Source organism: Hermetia illucens, chromosome 1, assembly GCF_905115235.1.
Source record: "Hermetia illucens chromosome 1, iHerIll2.2.curated.20191125, whole genome shotgun sequence".
Lineage (NCBI taxonomy): Eukaryota > Metazoa > Arthropoda > Insecta > Diptera > Stratiomyidae > Hermetia > Hermetia illucens.
Genome location: NC_051849.1, coordinates 67,962,545 through 67,981,555, shown reverse-complemented (window position 1 = coordinate 67,981,555; position 19,011 = coordinate 67,962,545). Strand labels below are relative to the sequence as shown.

The window sequence follows — 19,011 nt, the reverse complement described above, 5'->3', positions numbered from 1 at the left end:
ACTGGTGGATACCGTTGAAATTTACATCGCCCAATTGAATATGAAACACCGTACACCTACTGTTGATGGGTCCGAGATTTGTTAGCGGGAGAGTTCAGTTTGAATTCTTTTTCAGAAGACTGTGGCAAGAAGACGATTATTTGCAAATGATCCAATTCCAAGAAGTATGGAATGCAGTAAGCAGCACTATAAGTTATATTCAGAAGGAACCTCCAATGGGAGGGCTTCTACGAAGGAGCGGCGGGAAGACAATATTTCTCGCAGCAACTGCAACCCGTGCCATCCTATAATGCCTATATTTAGATAATTTCGATAGTGTTCAATTGGTGAGAGATAGTGGCATTAGTCTCCTAAAGTCACATGCTTAACTTCTGATCCACATCCATAAAAAACAGACCGATGAGCAGACGAACGGTGGGCGGTGGACTTACAGGCGGGTTTAGAGAGGGGATAATCCCTAATACTGTTGTATCTGGGCCAATGCCTTTTGAAAATTGTCATCTCCTTTAAAGAAATCAGACAGAAAGACAGTTAAACAGTAAACCGGTTTAATAAAACTTTGTTCTACACAAAAAAGGGGAAACGTGTAACTTATTTTACTAATTCGATCATTAGACATTTCGCGCCAAAACTAGATCATGCAAAACATCTAAAGATAAGCGAACAAAAAGCCCCACCGAAAAGCTGTTCTCGTACCCAGGAACGGTTGGTGGTGGTATGGAAGTGCACCTATCGTATAATTAGTAGAAAAGAATATATGCAAATTGCTTTTTAAAACAAATCGCACTTGGTAAAAGTCGATTTACAAACACCACGCTTATCGGATACATAATTTCATTCGTAGAATATCATCCAATATTGCCTTATTTTCAAACGATACTCAATAAATATTTAAATCAGCGAGATTTCTACGTTATAAAAATAAATGCTCTTAAAAACTCAATTCAAATCTTACATTTGTTGGTAACAATGAACGTATCTTGAACAATAGATTCCTCTGCTCTGCTTCCTTATCGAACAAGTGAATTTTGGCGGGACCGCTCTTAATCGAGCAGAATCGGCACAAATCCGTGAATGTAGTGAAATTCAGTTCGTCCGTTTGATGTTGATCCGTTGCATTCGTCAACATCCCTTCTGTCATTTTTGGCCTAACACACACAAACACAATTAAAGGCTTTCTGAGCAAATCTGGAGCACTTGTGAATCGTTGAAATTACTTCCACTCAGCATTCAGGTCGTTTGTCATCAGTGATATTTCCATATTGTTGGCATGATGGACAGTGTCGATTTCGAAGTTGGTACAGTCAAGCACTCTAGATGTTTCAGTAATTTTGTAAACTTTGGAAAACGTTTACCATGCCGGGTAACTATCTGTACGAGCAAGCAAGGGTAAGACGTGCTTACATTTACATCGTCTGGCCTAATTCGTTGACTATCACGAATACACCCATGACTGTGGGGAAAAATCGATAGTGCACCACTGACACTCTTGGTATCGACATATTTTCCAATTTTCTACTGTTCTATCGCTAATCTCCTGAAAGAACTGCCACTAATCACTAATCGGAAACTTTCAGTTCTAATCCAACACCCTTCGCACTTGAATATCAGTTAATCTGGTATTTTGTTTACACTTTCACACGCAACTGATTATTTATTGTTATGAAGTCACGTAACAACAAGGGTTTGAGGAAACTGTTGAAAACTTGACTGAGGAGGAGGTGCTTCCTTGATCCTTAAATGAATCTGTACGCTAGCTGGCTGGGCTTTTCGCTTTAAAATGCTAATATTTTTAAAGGTGCTCCTAATATATTTTCCTAGTATTTAAAATAAACACAATTATGAGATTCTACCTCAGCCTCCTCCACTCGAAAGTGACACATGTGTGTCGATTAGTCCTACGGCATTCTAGTCATGCGCATTTCCATGTTTTTTTGATTTTCTTGTGTTTTGGAATTTTCTATTTTTGATTAATATTCGATGTAGGTTTTGCAATCATTTCATCATTTCAATTATGATTAGTGTACATTGTAGTACCATCCCAACCCCGTGCCACCTCATGCTTCAAACTCACCTCCTCTAATCTCGGAGACAGGAACACATATTGCTACAGCGCGATTAAGGACGCTTCACCGAGTTCACGCATATGATATATGATTATTAGTATGAAGTCTATTATGATATGATTTAGTGGTGGCATTCCTATCCACGCTACCTGATTCCGTCTTGTTACCTTTTTTGCATAGACCATCCATCACACCCTTGAATGCATGGACTGGAATAAAAATGTGTATTTTCTTAAAGAGTCGCATCACACATAGAATGTTATAAATGAGTTTCTTGTCCGAGCATGTCGAACGAACTGCAAAACAATGGTACCTTACGATGTTTTAGGACAAATGATATGGATGAAATTCTTAATGAAACGGAGATCATGGAGAAAGGGGCCCCCTGTAAATTTTCAAGGGCTACGATTCGATCGTCTACACCTTATCGTTCTGTGACCAGCTGAGTCTTACTTGTCAGGAGTTGTAGCTTTGTTGGTTGCCACTTCCCCCCTTGCGTCAACCTATAATTAACGACCTATACCCCAGGCGTCTACCACACCAACGCACCATCGCTCGCGGTTTGCTGAAATGCGCTTCAGCTTGTCCCCAAGACTTCCCGACATGCCCGCACTCTCCCTCTACAGTTCTACGCCAAGTGTTGTTGGGGCAACCCACTCATCAGCCATCTTAGGAGAGTGGGTTTCACGACATTGCGTAACCAGCAGTGCAATTGTCGCTCCTCCTTAATGTGTGACCTATCTATTCCCTCTTTCGCCTTTCGAGAATGGATGGCAGGGCTGTTCGCCGACTAAGTTTTTCGTTTGAAATAGTATCAGACCAATGTACTCGCAGACAATTTTCCATGAACGCTTGCAGTTTTCAAGTGAGAGTGGTCGTCACTTTCCATATGTTTTTCTCATATAGCAACACAGAAAGAACATTACCACAGAACAGTCTGAACCTAATTTTGGTTCTGAGGTAACGTTTTTCAACCTTTGTCCCGTTCACAAGCGGGGTCGGCTAGCCATGATCGGTTTCGCCATTTGGCTCTCTCGAATGCCTAATCTGGGTACAATCTCGAGGCTTTTAAATCCCCATCCAGCGTATCAAGCCACCGTTGTTTCGACCTGCCTTTTTGTCGTTTACCATCGACTTCGATGTTCAGATCAATCTTGGCAAGTGAATGGCCATAGAGGGCGGCAGGGCAGACGACATTGCGATAAATTTTAGATTTGAGACGTTCGTTGATACGTCGATAATAAAGAACACCAGTTGTGGAACGCCACTTCATCCAGGTTGCGTTAATTCGTGAGGCAACTTCATAACGCAGTTCTTCATTGGCTGATAGCGTTGATCCGAGGAATTTAAATCGCTTAGTTCTGGGCAGATCACTATCGCTGACAGTGATTGTGCCTGTTTCATGGGGATCGGACGTCAAAGATTCAGTTCTGTTTAGAGTCAATCTGAGACCGTGTTGCATGATGCGATCATTCCATTTTTGGACAAGTTACTCGAAATCATTTTTGCTATTAGATGCTTGGAAAACATCATCTGCATAAAGCAGTGTGTAAGGCACTGGACGTTGGATGTCCGGTGTGACGGTGTCCATAACAAGAACAAAGAGGAGTGGTGAGAGGTCACTTCCTTGATGAACACCAACAGAAACACGAAACGGTTTTGATACACCCGCCATACTTCGAACTTTACTTTTCGGATCGTGGTAGACCAATTGGAACCAGCGCACGAGTTCTTCTGGCACTAATAGTTGTCGTAAAGCGTACCAGATGAGTTCGTGTGGCACACGGTCAAACGCTTTCTCTAGATACAGAAATGCAATGTAAAGAGGGCGATGCTTTTCACGTTTCTCCTTGAATAACCGAGCAGGGTGTATTGCATCAGCGGTTCCGTAGTTTTTGACAAATCTGGCTTGATTCACGGTTATTTCAGCGATTTCGCGAATACGGTTGTTAAGAATGCGTTCAAAAATCTCCATGGCATGGGAAAGTAACCGGATCGGACGGTAATTTGAACATTCTGCTGGACTGCCTTTCTTTTTCCATATTGGAGCAGTAGCATTTTCTTGCCAGTCAGATGGCGTCCTTCCTTCCTGAATAATCCGATTGAAAAATTCATTGAGCCACAGTGTGCGGTCCCAGCTGTTCGCTTTCCAGTGCTCAGATGCGATATCGTCAGGTCTTGTGGCTTTCCCCGATTTCATTTGTTTTATTGCCTCCTCGACTTCAATTGCGCTGACAGGTGGAACTGGTCTAAATGTCGGCAATGATTGTGGAAGTGGAGGATGAGCAAATTCTTCAGTAGAAATCTGCTCGAAGTATTCTCGCCATCTATCCGTTGCGGCTCGACAGTTGGTAAGCAAAGTACCGTTCTTGTCATTAACGCAACAGAAGTGTTTGATATCATGTGTAGGTTCGTTGCGGCTTTTGGCAAGCCGATACAGATCTCTTTCGCCATCCGAGTGTCCAGTTTATCGTAAAGATTTTTGTAATGGTCCGGTGACAGCGACTGCTTTCTTTGCTTCATAAGACTTTGAATCTGGGTTTCATTGCTGTTTACCTGCAGTCCAACTCTACTTGCATGAAGAACATTACCGATAACAAAAAGAAATAATATCGTTGGCAAGATGTTTCAAAGCAGCTGTTTTTCTTTGGAATCTTAATGAATATCCCTTCTTTCACTCTCTGGGAAAGGTCTCGGATTCAAGATTTCCCTACCCTACCTACCACGATAAATAACTCTGAGGGGAGACCGTGAAGTCCAGCAGCATTACTTCGTTTGAGTGCACTGATGTCCGAAATGATTGTGCTTTTGCATGTAACGGTGGGCATTTCATTCACAAGCGGCGGAACTCCACTGAATGTGATATGGTTAAGAAGTGTTCCTTCCACCCCTTCTGTTGCTCGTCATCGTGGATGCAGAGTCGCCCATTAATGTTTTTCATATGCCCATCAAAATGTTTGCGACTACAAGCAAGTTTTCTCGCGATGTGCTTTACACACATATCATTGCGTTCTACGGCATCTTCCGCTTCCTGACGGTCACAATAACAAATTCCCGCAATTCCGCGCACGTTGAACTTCCCGACATTTCGTACGGTATCGGAATTGGAGTGCGTGACGCCGGACATCACTCTACAGCGGTTAACAGATCGCCTCCGTTCATCGATTCACTTCCACGATTCCGCAGACAGCCACATCTAATGATGCCCCTTCGAATGTCGCCGATGAAAAGATCATTTTTGATGCTCTTCGGAATTCTCGGGGGGCTTACTCATTATATCCGCCGTCCGATCAGCAAAGTAATTATCCCATTGTCGAGTGGCAGCGGGATCATATGAGCAGTCCATGTTTAATTTGGGGGTCGCAGTTCTCCAACCGCGGCCACCAGATGGTGACCCCTCTTGAGGCCACTGTCAGCGCCTCTCATCTTACGGACATCAGGGAGACAACTTCTAAATCTACTGCCGGTCGCAAAGTGGTCAATCTGATTGCTTGTACGGAGTCGGTCAGTTGATACCCAGCTGTCCTTATAGCAAACTGTGCTCGAACAATGTGCCGCCAATAACGAGGCGGTGCACACTGTAAGAAAATCATAATATAGCGAGATTTAATTCAAAATCTCAACTTTATGTCATTCATTATAAATGGTGACTATTTATACCTAAGATACTACTCAACACGACGACACATATCTTTTAGTTGTAGATAAGCAAGAAAAAAAATTAAAAGATTTTGAAAATGGTTGATAAACTGGATCCTTTAAATTACTCGTTGTGTAGCGTTTATTTGTTCGAGCTGTTAATATGATTTGTAATCATATATCATTAATATCAACACAATAGTATTGTTTACTTCATTTGTTGTTACTATTGTATGTCAATACACCTATTCAATGAAGGCATAAAAAACTTCGTTTGTTTTCAAGTTCCAAATTCGGTGGAGCCAAAACCAATAATACAATATAATTCGTCAAAAAGCAAACAAACTAGTTCACTGAATGCTTCCGATTTAAAGGTTTTGTATTCATCGTGTGCGAAAAATTCCCTATTCACGTTTTCCCATTCGCGTATACCTTTAATTCAAAATATTTCTCTATATACATATGTATTTCTAAACTCTAACTCCGCTAAGTAGACTTTATATGATGATGACGTCATACAAGCCTTAGAGTGCGATAAATTCACGTGAAGTACATAATTTTAACCTTCTTACTAACTAATTGCTTGCTACTTGCTAATTCCCCTCTAAATGCCTATGACCGGGAAACCTGAGGAAGGTGGCCTTGAACGTGCCGCCCAGACAGTTAAGCGCATTTCTGTACTGCCCCAGCAGCCTGGAAGATGTCGTCGCTGAGTACAAGGCTTTAATGGCCGCTTGGCTATCGTTCAAAATAGCTATGTTACGCTAGGGGCTCAGATTATGCCCCAGCCATTCACAGACCACTTTTGATCCGTCGGTGAAAAATACTGTGTCATAGTCTTACAACAAGTCGCCACAGCAAACTTTCTAGTGAAGTTTGACTTTCGTGTAGCGTAGTCCATATAGAATCCACAGAGTCCTCGAGGTATTTATCTAGGATGTTACTACGACCGCAGGGCTTTGCTGCCCAGTATCCGGACATTGTGGCAAGAGAGTAGTATTCTTCTCTCTGACGACCCTCGATGTCGTTATCGAGGAATGTGCACACATTCCAAAAACCAACCATAGTTCGTTTTCAACAGTCAAAGGTCGTAGCTGGGAGTGAAGTCCCTACCCAAGCCGTTGTTGACATTTCAGTGTCGGTTTTCATTAAATGAGTATGACCAAAGCGCCTTCCCATGAATGTGATGCTCAACCAGTATCTCCCAACCTTTAAGCAAGAATGAAGTCAACCTGATCTGTCTGAAGTTCTTTGGGTTATAATAGTCATCTTTCCCAGGCTGCGGCATGAAGACTACTTTAACCTTCTGCCAAGAGATATGGTACATAGCCCAAGGCAAGACATGCTAGAAAAGTATTTCTTAGCAATCCATCCTTTAGCATTGCTGGATAGATGCCATCCATGCCAGATGTTTGAAGTGTTTAAAGGGGAGTATGACAGCTCTCACCTTTCCATTGGTAACAACCGCTTTCGCAATGTTTCAGTTCAGCTTGCAACACTTACGTGTTGAAGGGGTTGCAAGAACCATGAAATATCTCCCCTCCACTTCTCTCACCAGTTCTCCCGGATGGTGTGCTTCCAAGACGGTCTGCACTAAATCCAGTCTGGAGCTCGTGAAAGTACCTTCGGGTTTTCTGAGAGAATCCAACTTGGTCAACTCATCCCTTCTAAGGATTCTGCACAGCCTTGAATTCTGTCTTTCGCATTCCAATTCCTCACAGTACCTTCTAAAAGAGTCTCGTTTCAAATACTTAACGAACCTTTGGGTCCATTTCTAAGTACCGGCGTTAAACCAGTAGCTTCCACCTCACCAGCTTCCGCTCTTCCCGGTAAGGGTGAAGGGGAAGGTTCTGACAGGCAGCATTCAGCCTGTAGCCCCTGTAGTCCTTTCTAAGTGGCTGAAGTACCCTTCTGCCGAGCTTTTCTCCTCCGTTTACGACGCGCCAGCCATAATCGGATTTCTAGTTTCTCCCAAGTTGAGAGTTGCCGGACTTTACTTTCTAGCTGGCTTTGTCGTATATACTAGATGCAAGCTTTCCATTGAGTCGGAAAGCATGCCTTCTGCAGATTTCTCGGTAGGGGGACATGAATGTGATGAGGCCTCCAAAATCCGCGCCTCAGCAGCGAAACGATTGCTCATGATCGTGGGTAGATTCGGAGTCTGGGACTTTTTACCACTTGGAGAGTTTAAATCCCTAGTTTTTATATTCATAATTGGACACCCTTAGTGTAGTAGTTAACTACAAGAGGTCCCACGATAAGGTGGTGTCCGAACGTAAACCCGATACTTTCAACAACGATTTCGTGAAACATCGCTTCGTGCCTACATGGTTGTAGAAATCTCCAAGAGCTCGTTTCATTACCTCGAAGAAGGTGTCCTTTTCCGAATCTGCAGTCTCCTCTATAAGGGCGTGAACGTTAATCAGGGTTATACCTGTATTTCGAAGCTCGCCTTGCAAGTGCATGGGATTTGACATTTGCCGATAACAGCAGGTTTTATTGTTTGGCTGACTGGGAAACCTACTTCGAACACATGGCCGCCATAATATATGATCGAGTAGCTCTTCTCCAGGGTACCGACCCCTGTCCAGCGAATGGGAATTTACCCAATCTAAAAAGTTCATTTTAATAACTAAAATCGTGATTTGACTATAGTCACCATTTTTGCAAATTTATCTGCTCTCATGGTAACTGATAAGGTCAGCCAATATTCTATAAACCGGTTGAAAATTATTTTATAATACTCCAGAGAGTGCACTGATAGCAATAAGAAAACATTATTTGAATCATTTCATTTATAGGATTTAATTAACGGCAGATGATTTTCATTTGGTATTTTGCCAAGAATGTGAATTTTTGTTTTGTTTCTGTAAAGAATTTCATTTATAACTGCAGCAATATGCAAAATCACCAAATATCATATATTATAATTGGCAATAAATTAAAAGGTGCACTAACATCCAACAGATAATTGTCGAAAATTTGTCCATTCTTCTGCACCTTGCGCTGAACAATAAAGGCATCATCATGTGCAATTTTCGTGTCCTGCACAGACAATTTCATTATAACTCAGCAACTTTGGGATAGGAACAAATCGAGGTTGAACTTTCTGTTTGTGTCTCCACATTGCTGGACGTAGGAGCTGACACCACATGGCTGGAAGAACTTACTGCACTTTCATCACAACTTTGTCTCAACTGGAACTTCATTGTTTTATGGCAAACAGGGCAAAAGGTAACATCCTTCGGATTCAAGACTAAGCTGCAAGAGCACGCTTGGGCGTGGACACTTCGTTCCGATTTACCACTGGTCGTGGAGCATGGCTCACAGGAGCATATGCAACTGATGGCGCTACTCGAAAGTGAAGATGTCGAGGCATGGCTATAACCTTTGTATTTAGCAGTGGATATTTTGGTTCCCGTGGCAGCTGCTATTTTTTCAAGTTCGCTAATTTTCTCCTTCATACTGTCGCATGTATCGCTCACAACAGGCTTCAGAGGGTTGTGTTGCAGCAGCCATTGTGCTAGCCAAGTAACAGGATCAAACGGCCTTTCGACACTCACCTTGTAGAGACCATCGAATAGAGTGCTCATCAGTACAGATTCGCAGCATAGTTTGTAGGCGTCTTCTTGTCGTATAGGCTCAATTATAACTGTAAGGGGAAGTAGAGCATTTGTGATGATGTATGATTTGTGCAGACCCTAGGTTTCAATAAATTAGATCTTTCGCACGAAAAACAATCGAATGTTACCCATTTACTTACAATTTGGAAAGAAGAAATGAATCTCGAACCTCGCGCATCTTTCATTTTCACTCCCATGCACAACATTCCGTTCATCATCGGTACATGTAGAGAACCTCCCTCTTATAGTATCCGGGAAACAGAGTATTGCATCAGTTTTTCTGAAGTCAGAAACCTGTCATATATCATTGATACCAAGCAGAAATTTTTGACTAAGCAGATACCTTTCAGGTCCCATTAGACATTTCCAGGCTTCAATGGCATCTTCTTTTGCCAAGCACATGACTTCGATAGGACCCTCCGATAGACTGAACACCATCAAATTATACGCCTTCAAGTCATGTTTATTTTTATAGAAATCGGACGCTTGCTCCGGGGAAAGGCGCACCATTTTGCGCTGAATTATTTGAAATCCTGCTTTTAAGATTAACTTCAGGATCTCATTTCGGTAAACCATGCCATCTGGTTTGATGATCGCCAAAGTAGTCTCCAGCACATGTTCAGGCGGAAAGTGCTGAGGAGGCGGACTTTTAATTAAGTCGCACTTTATCCGCTTCATGTTTGATGATTGAAATGACGTGTGACTTTCTGTTTAAATGCGGGAATAGATGAGGCAACTATGATAAAATGAGCTTCAACTGAAAATATAGTAATTTTTTGTTGTGGAAAGTTATCTTGATTTGCCGAAAAGCATCAGGTGCTCTGCCAAAATGTAAGTTCACTTCCGATTCAATATGACTTTTGCAAACGGAAATATTTCTTCTCTTTTAGAACAAGGATCTTTGATTTTCTTTTTAAAAACTCTGCAGGATTCGACTATGAGGTCGCAGATTGCGTTTACTTCGTCAGTTTCTTGATAGTAGTTCAATTTTAACTTTTACTTTCCATTTTGAACATAGATTCGCAGTGTATAATCGAGATCTGATGCTCGTTGACCGCATTGACAAATTACGACTTCACTTTGGCAAATTGATTGCAGACTGATCCTGAGTTTCCTTTTACGAGAACTTGAAGGAAGTAGCGCCCTATGTTTTTTTATATAATAATATTCACGTTGATGAATGTCATCATTCTTGAATGTGCTGCACTTATGGATTTGATCCAAGGATAAAACTACAAGGCTTCGTTTTCTTTCCTTCCTTTTCTGGGTTACATATTAGCAGCAAAACGTCCTAATCTACGTTCTTCTGAAGTTTGGGAACCTTTTCTATAGGGAAGGCAAGAGTTGATGACTCCCAGCGATGTTGAAACAGGCAATGTTGCTGATTGTAGCCTATGCTCCTTGTTAAGGTTTTGTGTAAAACAAAAACTTATTAAAATCGGTTTTTTTCCTCTCTGTCTTTTTTCGGCATTGGAAAGGTTCAAAGCCTACTGTTGGATTCTGTCATGCAGTTATGTGAGATTTTTTCTCACTAAAGCCACCTCCTTCTCATTCCCCCCACGGAACTTCTATAAAGTGTTGCGTCGTGGGGCTGGATCAGCTTTTAACTACGGCTTAATATGTTTCTCTCCCTTTCCTGTTTTCGTCGTGGTTCTTCTTGCCTAAGCTACTGGTGAATAGTTTGCAGTTCCTTTACAACCTGGTTCCAAGCATCCGTTGACTCCAGTATGAACTCCACAAGCGTGGAGCGCCTGTCTCTACTTCCGTTCTTGTTGGGTAGGCTGTAAACCTGGGGCAATCATATATGACATGCTCCGCATTCTCAGCCACGTTACCCCATCTTGGGCAGCATGGAGACTCGTCGTGAGCAAATCGATATATCATAAATAAGCACGATAACCTCCATGTCCACTTAAGAATTGGGTTAACTCGCAGCTTAATTCTACGTGGTTTCGTTCAAACCATCTTCGAATATCTGAAATGATGCGGTATGTTCAACTGCCAGTTTGTGACTCATACCATCTCTTTTGCCACTCTTCGGTAGATTCCCTCCGTGCCAGCTGCCGCCGAATTACGCTAGCCTCCCGACCTGCATACGTTTTGTCATAGAAATCCCTGCTAGTACATATGCTGCTTCTCCTAATGTTGTCCGATTCGCGCTGCATACCCGGAGTGCACTTAGTCGATACGCCATTCCCTATTTTCTACAGTTTACTTTGTTACCCAGAACAGTTACCTAAACAGAAGTTGCGTAGAGAAGCACGGAGCTGACTGCCCTAGAAAGCAGAAGACGTCAACTCTGTCTTGGTACATCAATATTCGGTAGTATCCTTGAGATCGTTGCAGCGATGGAAGATGGTTTAGTTGCGGCGCACTCAATGTGTTTTTTGAAGTTGAGCCTTCTGTCAATCATTATAATAATCGCTGACACAACAATCTAGATTAGATCAGGGCCTTGAAGTGTGTTGGAGTACTTCATTCAAGACCGTAACGGTACACTACAGTACACTGTTGGAGGCATTGCGCTCACCCGAGATTATGACCCTGATTTGACTTAGGTACTTATTCACAGCTGAGTCGACTATATCTGACATCCAGTTACGATAACAAATCCTTCTGCCACCAGTGAGATTTGAACCTCGACCTTCCGATACGATAGCCCAGCCCTCTAATCACTTGAGCCATTCGGACAACAAAGTGTAGTATCTGTCAATCATTACTCCCAAGTATTTTAGCATATTTGGGGGTGAATTGTCTGTTCACCAAGTTTGATTTTTACGGTTGTTTTCTTTCTTCTCTTGCCGATGAAAACTACTTCTATTTTATGTTTAGCAAGTAATAGGCCGGAATTTCTCAACCAAGAATTTATCTCCGCTTCATTTTGGTAGTTCTCGATCTCGTTTGGATGATTTCAACTACTATTATTCCAATATTATCGGCGGAACCAGTGGTTGTCACGTTGTCCGGAAGGCGTAGCGTTACCACTCCATCATATATAACTAGCCACAGTGAAGGACCTAGGACGGAACCCTGTGGCACCCTGCAAGTTGTCGTGAATATTTTAAACACATCGTCCGAGTCGCAGTAAAGTCCTCTTCCAAGAAAAAACTCAACAACAATGCGTACATTGCATTTCGGGGCCTGTAGCTTGACGAGGGCTTCGATGATTTTTTTCCATTTTGCTGTATTGAACGCATTTGTTACGTCGAGAGTTATTACTTGTATTGCAACCTAGACCAAGCCAGTCACCCATTGATTGCGTGGGCAATGGATTTCGCCTAACGAAATCTGAATTCTTTGTCGGAAAGGTCTTTTTTCTTCTCTGTGACAGCGAGCAGTCTGTTGTGTATTACCAAGTATAGTTTATCAATGGTATTGACCCAACTTATGACTATATATTAGGAGGGATCTTCCAATGGTTTACCTACCTTCGACATGAGTATGACCTTTTTTAGTTTCCATTGCTCGGGGAATTCTCTTTCCCTCCATAAAAGCTGCCAAAAAAACTTGGGCTAATATACCTGGCGCTGTCCTAACGACTACTTTCAGGGAAATCCGGTCCTGGGGTCTTTTTTTCAGTGAATCTTTTCGCTGCGTCTAGAACCTCCTCATTTACCACTGCCCAAACTTCGTCGGGATTAAATATACTGCAGGAAGACTCGCGACAGTTCTCATTTGCTAATAACAGAGTGTTTACTATAGTCTGCTATAACTCGTTCATAAGTACTAAAGTATTTACTAATTTTCTATCTAAGAGGCATCGCACTATCCCTATCTGCATTAATTGGCAGAACATCGAAGGTGTTGATCAATTTGTATATCTAGGAGGTGGCATTTCTGGTAACGATGGCACCAAACTTGATTACAAGCGTTAGATCGGCCTTCGCTGCCTTATCTAAAATAGGTAAATGCAGATATCTCAACATTAAGATCAATTTGAGACTGTTTTGTGCTAATGTTTTTCTGTGTTGCTATATGGGAGTTAAACATGGAAAATTATAACACTTGGCTGTGATGAGTCATCGAGGTACGCTGGCCTGATACCAATTCGAACGAAGAACTCCGTCAGCACACAGGACAGTTATTAGAAGAAGACTAAAGTGGCAATGGATACGCCAAACATCAAGAAATGCGGCGACTCCATTTCTGGCTATGCCATGCAGTGGAATCAACTATTCCAAAATAGATGACGAATGGGCCGTTCCAGGAACACATGGTCCAGAACAGTGGAGAAGGAATGCAAACATTTCGGGAAGTCCTGGAGGGAGCTGAACCGCATTTCAGTGAACTGTAGTTTTTTTTTAGTTCTTGTGTCGGCAGAGGACACAGAGGTACCCAGAGCAATTATGATATTTCTCCTCTTATCATTAATCTGATATTGTGAGAAGACCACAGCTTGGTCCTGAGGATATAGTGAGACAACATCGCTGCTTCTAATAAATTTGATATCAGAACATAGGCTCTCGGTCATGTGATTTTTTTTTATCGTAGAAGATCCTGATCAGTAAAAAAGACGCACGGAGACATGTTTGGTGGTGAATACCCCATTTAGGGGTAATTGCCAACCATATTTACTGATCCAATGCCGTTTGTTAAACCAACACCGCGGCGCTTATCCCAGAAAAAGCTTGCAGCCATTGAACTGAATATTGAATTAGTTTAACAGAGGTAAACTGTAGGGTTCTTCCAGATGCTTCGGTAATGATGTGATGGGTGCTGTTTAGATCTTTATAATTACCTGTAAAGTCACCCAATAGATGATGTTTGAACATTAATGGTTCCCGGTGGTCAAAGAAAATAGTCGCGCGGTAGTGAGTAGCTTATGGTTCTTTCAGACATTCAAGTTAAATCATTCATTCATGATTCTACTAACGATATGGTGCCTCAAGAAGGATACACCGGATAACAATGGAAGTAAGATCCGAGAAAAGCAGAAATAGCCAATAAAAATAGGAGACGGATAACATTCCATTACAGAACATCACAGAACCATGTGTATATATCATCATCATCATCATCACCAGCGGCGCGTCTAGGCCTGCCTTAATAAGGAACTCCAGACATCCCGGTTTTGCGCCGATATCCCTAAAGCTATATCTCTAAAAGCTATCTGGCGTCCTGACCTACGCCATCGCTCCATCTTAGGCAGGGTCTGCCTCGTCTTCATTTTCTACCATATATATTGCCCTTATAGACTTTCCGGGCTTGATCATCCTCATCCATACGGATTAAGTCACCCGCCCACCGTAACATATTGAGTCGGATTTTATCCACAACCAGACGGTCGTGGTATCGCTCATAGATTTCGTCATTATGTAGGCTTATGTAGGGGGCCAAACATTTTTCGGAGGATTTTTCTCTCGAACGCGGCCAAGAGTTCGCACGTGTATATATGGAATGCAGTAATAGCAGGAAACTCGGCTGGCGATCTTATGCTCCTGGGGCGACTCAGTCGTTCTCGAAATTGATAAAGACTAGGTGAAGCGAAGATTTGAATTCCGCATATTGTTCTAAAATGGCGCCAATTGCTGATGAGTCAATGCAGAAGGATGCAAAACAAAAACTAGTCAACTGTCTGTCAATCAAGCAAGTCAATGTATTTCAAAATAATGTTAGCTATTATCTGTTCCCTTTACCTTTTAAGCTGCTCGTCGTCGTTATGTGTTTAGATCTCTGCTTCACCTGCAGTTCATCAATTTCGAGAAGGTTTTCGACCGCGTCAACAGGGGGTATATCTGGAATGCGCTATGTAGGAGAGGTATTGCAAAGAAACTATTAGCTATTATTAGAGCGACAAATGAGGGTGCAAAATGTGACGCATCGTATTAAGGTAAAAACTGTTATCTGAAAAATTTGAGCATGAAAGTGGAGTTCGCTGCCTCATTTCCCTGGGAGCAGCGTGACCTTAAGTGGCCGTTAGTCTCTATTTTTAAATGCTTGGGTGCCATGCGCCAGACGAGGGATCCGTGGACCAAAAACGTGAGAGTAAATTTCTCTCCATTTCGTCCGGTCCAACATCAAGGGGATGTGGACTTAGGATCCCTCACTATCCTAAACAATGAAGCACATTGTCAGGAACTGCCTTGCGGTTGCCCTACGCATTAATCTGATATCTGATTCAATGCTCACTAATATCAGGTTTTCTGGAGTGCCGCACGAGGGAGAAGAGTGCTCTCGATAGTCCCATCATTTTATCTTATTCAACCCCAGAATGCTTTGCGTGTAGCACTGGAACTCTGGCCCTGGATGTTGTTATCGAAGCGCGTATGCATTTCAAAAATCAATTTGCGCCTTGTACGATAGGCGAAGCAAATTTCGACTCGGACGGACTTATCGGTACCAGTACATCCTTATCCGAGGCATGGAAGGTGTTTCGTTAATAAGAAGAGTCGAAGTTAGATTGGATTTTGCCAATAATACTTTTGTTTTATTCGTTTCTGGACTTCAACAGAGCAGTTACACCTGTTTCCTGTTTACTTCTTTGTCGAACTTATGACATGCACATGTCTTATTTTTCTCATTGGTTTTTGCGCTACTCCATTTCCAGACCACTGAAATTTCGGTCCTTTTAATACACTTAATGTTTCGTCGTGAACTTGAAGAATTGGGAACGTCCTGCAGCCTCACAAAACGATTGGAACAAATGGCTTGGAATTCCCAACTGACTAATAATTAATTTACACAGAACAGAATAGAATTTAGAATAGTAGGAAATGTATAAATACTTACTATTCTAAATTCATTTTTATATAGTCCTGTGTCAAATCGGTTTACTGCCGGACTGTCTGCCTGTGTGTAACACCCATTTTCTCAGAGGTGGTTGTCCTATTGATACTAAATTTTGTAGAAAGGTAGGAACTGTGAATCCTCTAGTATTCAGTGAGTAACATCATCTTACATTGAGTTTGAGGGTGAGTCCCCATACAGGCAAACGAGGGGTATTCAATTTTTTCCACCGAATATAGTCATGTGGGATATCAAATGAAAGATTACGATTAGTACTTTTCAAAGCTCATTTTTAACATTTAGTAAAAAAGGGTCGAAATATCCCCATGCCGATATCTCTTTACATAAAATAATATATTATATGAGCTGACCATGGACTAGTTGACGGAGGGTCTTTAGTCTCCCAGAATCTTAGTAACGACTCTTTTAACTCTACAAATAATTTTATTGCCCCGATGAGTTTCCCATGGTTTAATTGTTGAGTTTGCCCGAATAACAACCAACCGAATTTAGTACGCTGTGCACATATTTGCCGGTATAACTACCTGGTATATATCTACCCTGATCAAAATGTCCACTTTCAATGGTATACCGTGCATTAAATCTGCTAGATCTGTCTTAATGAGTCTATTTGCGATTTTCGTTAGAGCATACATCGACGGTAAAGGTGCCGAGACGGACTTTGGAATTAGCGGGCTGAAGATCAATTGTTCAGTCTGTCCTTTTTGATTTTTTGCAATTGCCATCACTGTCGTTGTTCCTCTCGTGGTAAGTTAATATATTCCTCCATTTCCTCTTAATTTAACTTTTATATGATTGTGATGGTTCTTGAGCATCTGCATCGTCGATTAACTAATGAATGTACATTGAGCGCCAGTGTCTAACAGTGTTCGTAAAGTTACGACTCGACTTTCTGGTAGACTGACTTGAATCTGCGCGGTAGTCAATAATACTTGACATTCTGAGGTCTCAGCAGTGCAAGAAAATTGCGTATTGGTTGCAGCCTGAGTGCCATCTTGACTGTTATCCATCTGCAGAAGCGAAATGTGCTTCTTCCCGCAGATGTTACAAACATGTTTCGAAGTGCACTTATTGCCTTTATGATTTGTGATGAGGCAGTGAAACTTGTACTGTTTATATTCGTTTTGAGAATGATGGGGTCCTAAGTCCGTATCAACTTAATGCTGGACCGGACCAAATGGAGAGCAACTTACTCCCTCTTTCCTGGTCCACGGACCCCTCGCTTAGGGCTTGCACCCAAACACCCAAGCTCTGGTCAATAAGGCGGATTTGCGCTCAATATAATTCGTAGGCATGTCGTGTTCTACGAGTTATATAAAGGAGCATTCAACATCTGCGAGCCGCTACGGTCACGCTGCTCCGAGGGCAGATGTGAGGCAGCGTCTGATGATTTGCCTCTGCCTTGGTAAGAAACCGTAAAGCCGTCGTCGCTTGACTTTTTTTGTACTCGATCTGCAAGTTCCCTTGCCCCTCATGCACAATTATCATCCTTTCGTACAGGGTGTTCCGCGGCCGGTCCTCGTTTGTGTGAAGGTAGGTATTCAAATATCGTGAGACGCCGTTTTATGAATCCTACAACCTGCGACAATGACGGAATTGCGGTAGAACTGCCAATATGTTTGTGCCTTTCTTGGGAAACTTTGCAACCTGTTTCAGGCTGAGCATGAAGACTACTACTAAGTCCAATGGTCTTGAGTCGGGCTAATGGCGAATGTTGGGGACCCTATATCTATCAGGAGACGACTTCCTATGGGAGCAACGCAGTCCGTCCTGCTCTACGGTGCAGAGGAACGTAAACCCATCTACAGCCGCAAGGGTGGAGACTTGTGAGAGGGTTGCCTGTGAGAATCAGCAGCGCACACTAACTCCTTCCTTATCTCCTCTATTATCAGTGAAAGGAATTCCCTGACTTGAAGACTCCCCAAGCCGGAAGAGCGCGAGTGCTAGCCCGTGGTAATGTGTCAAACGATTCCAGGCTGGTTCTCTCATGCCGGGGAAGTTTATAGTTGGTTTTGGTAGTCGAGCGGCGTTCCGTTGCGGGAGTACAAGACTTTGTGCGTAAACGCATTCACCTATCTTACTCCAAAAAAGTCGAATGGTTCGATTTCGAATGGCTTGATTCTAGTCAATAGTAGATTGCCGACATCTAAAATTCGTTTTAACACATTGAAATTGTTGTGGGAGTATTTCCGAATGACCCAGAAACGTTACATGATTGCCAAGTACAAGCAAAGTAGCTTCCACGAAATAGTTTGTTGTAGAATAGTCGAACCCCACACTTTAAAATGTCTCACACTCCTCAAAGTTCTTCATGAGAGATCGCTTCGCCTTACATGCTGTGGGATGTTGATTTTCGCACTGGATTCAAGCTTCCTTTAACTTTTCCTCGGACTGGATGGATATTACAACGACGAACCCGGCAACGAAAATGGATTAACGAGTTGCAAATTTTCTCAACGTGCGCTTCCTGTACAGAAAAGGAAATACTAAGAAGTGAACTGATCACCTACCCCAATATAAGGCTAATGTAACAACGTTACAAGCGATGCATTAGATAGGGACCGGTTTTCCCACTACAGCATATATTAGAGTAGCCATCCAGTAAACCATGTGTTCGGAGTAGGTTTCCTAGCTAGCCAAAAAATGAAACTTGCTGTTATCGGCTTTCAAAACATAATCGAACGACTGTGCATTGCGAGGCAAATTTCGAAATATATGCTCCATTAACGTTTACGTTCCTACAGAGGCGCCTGCAGAGTCGGACAGGGATACCTTCTATGAGGCAGTAAAATGGACCCTCGAAGCCTGCACCAGGTATGATGTCAAATTATTCTTTAACAGCTAAGTAGGAGTGGAGCCCATAGCTTACATAAAAAGACCAATGATAACGGGCTGTGGATTATTCAGTTAGCAGTATAGCACGAAATGGTTAATAG

At 42.3% G+C, this 19,011-nt stretch overlaps 2 protein-coding genes across 5 annotated transcripts in view; both read right to left on the bottom strand.

The window, feature by feature from the left end:
• The window catches only part of LOC119646791 (early growth response protein 1-B), a 74,694-nt gene extending 72,821 nt beyond the window's left edge, over window positions 1–1,873 (bottom strand). For 3 of the 4 annotated variants that reach the window (XM_038047376.1, XM_038047375.1, XM_038047377.1), the window contains exons 1-2: window positions 1,218–1,873; window positions 956–1,148 (exon numbers count right to left, since the gene is read on the bottom strand). In XM_038047376.1, coding sequence (XP_037903304.1) covers window positions 956–1,148; window positions 1,218–1,261 — 237 coding nt within the window. In that variant the 5' untranslated portion in view covers window positions 1,262–1,873. Of the gene's footprint in view, window positions 1–955 lie in introns of all 4 variants that reach the window. The other variant, XM_038047378.1, reaches the window with a different exon arrangement.
• A 6,612-nt stretch (window positions 1,874–8,485) lies between these two features.
• Window positions 8,486–10,015, bottom strand: LOC119661635 (nucleoside diphosphate kinase homolog 5). The gene is made up of 3 exons (XM_038071058.1): window positions 9,672–10,015; window positions 9,469–9,608; window positions 8,486–9,357 (listed from the first exon to the last, which is right to left on the bottom strand). The coding sequence occupies exons 1-3, from the start codon at window positions 10,004–10,006 to the stop codon at window positions 8,768–8,770; spliced, it is 1,065 nt and encodes a 354-aa protein (XP_037926986.1). The 5' UTR covers window positions 10,007–10,015; the 3' UTR covers window positions 8,486–8,767.
• Window positions 10,016–19,011: the final 8,996 nt, after the last annotated feature.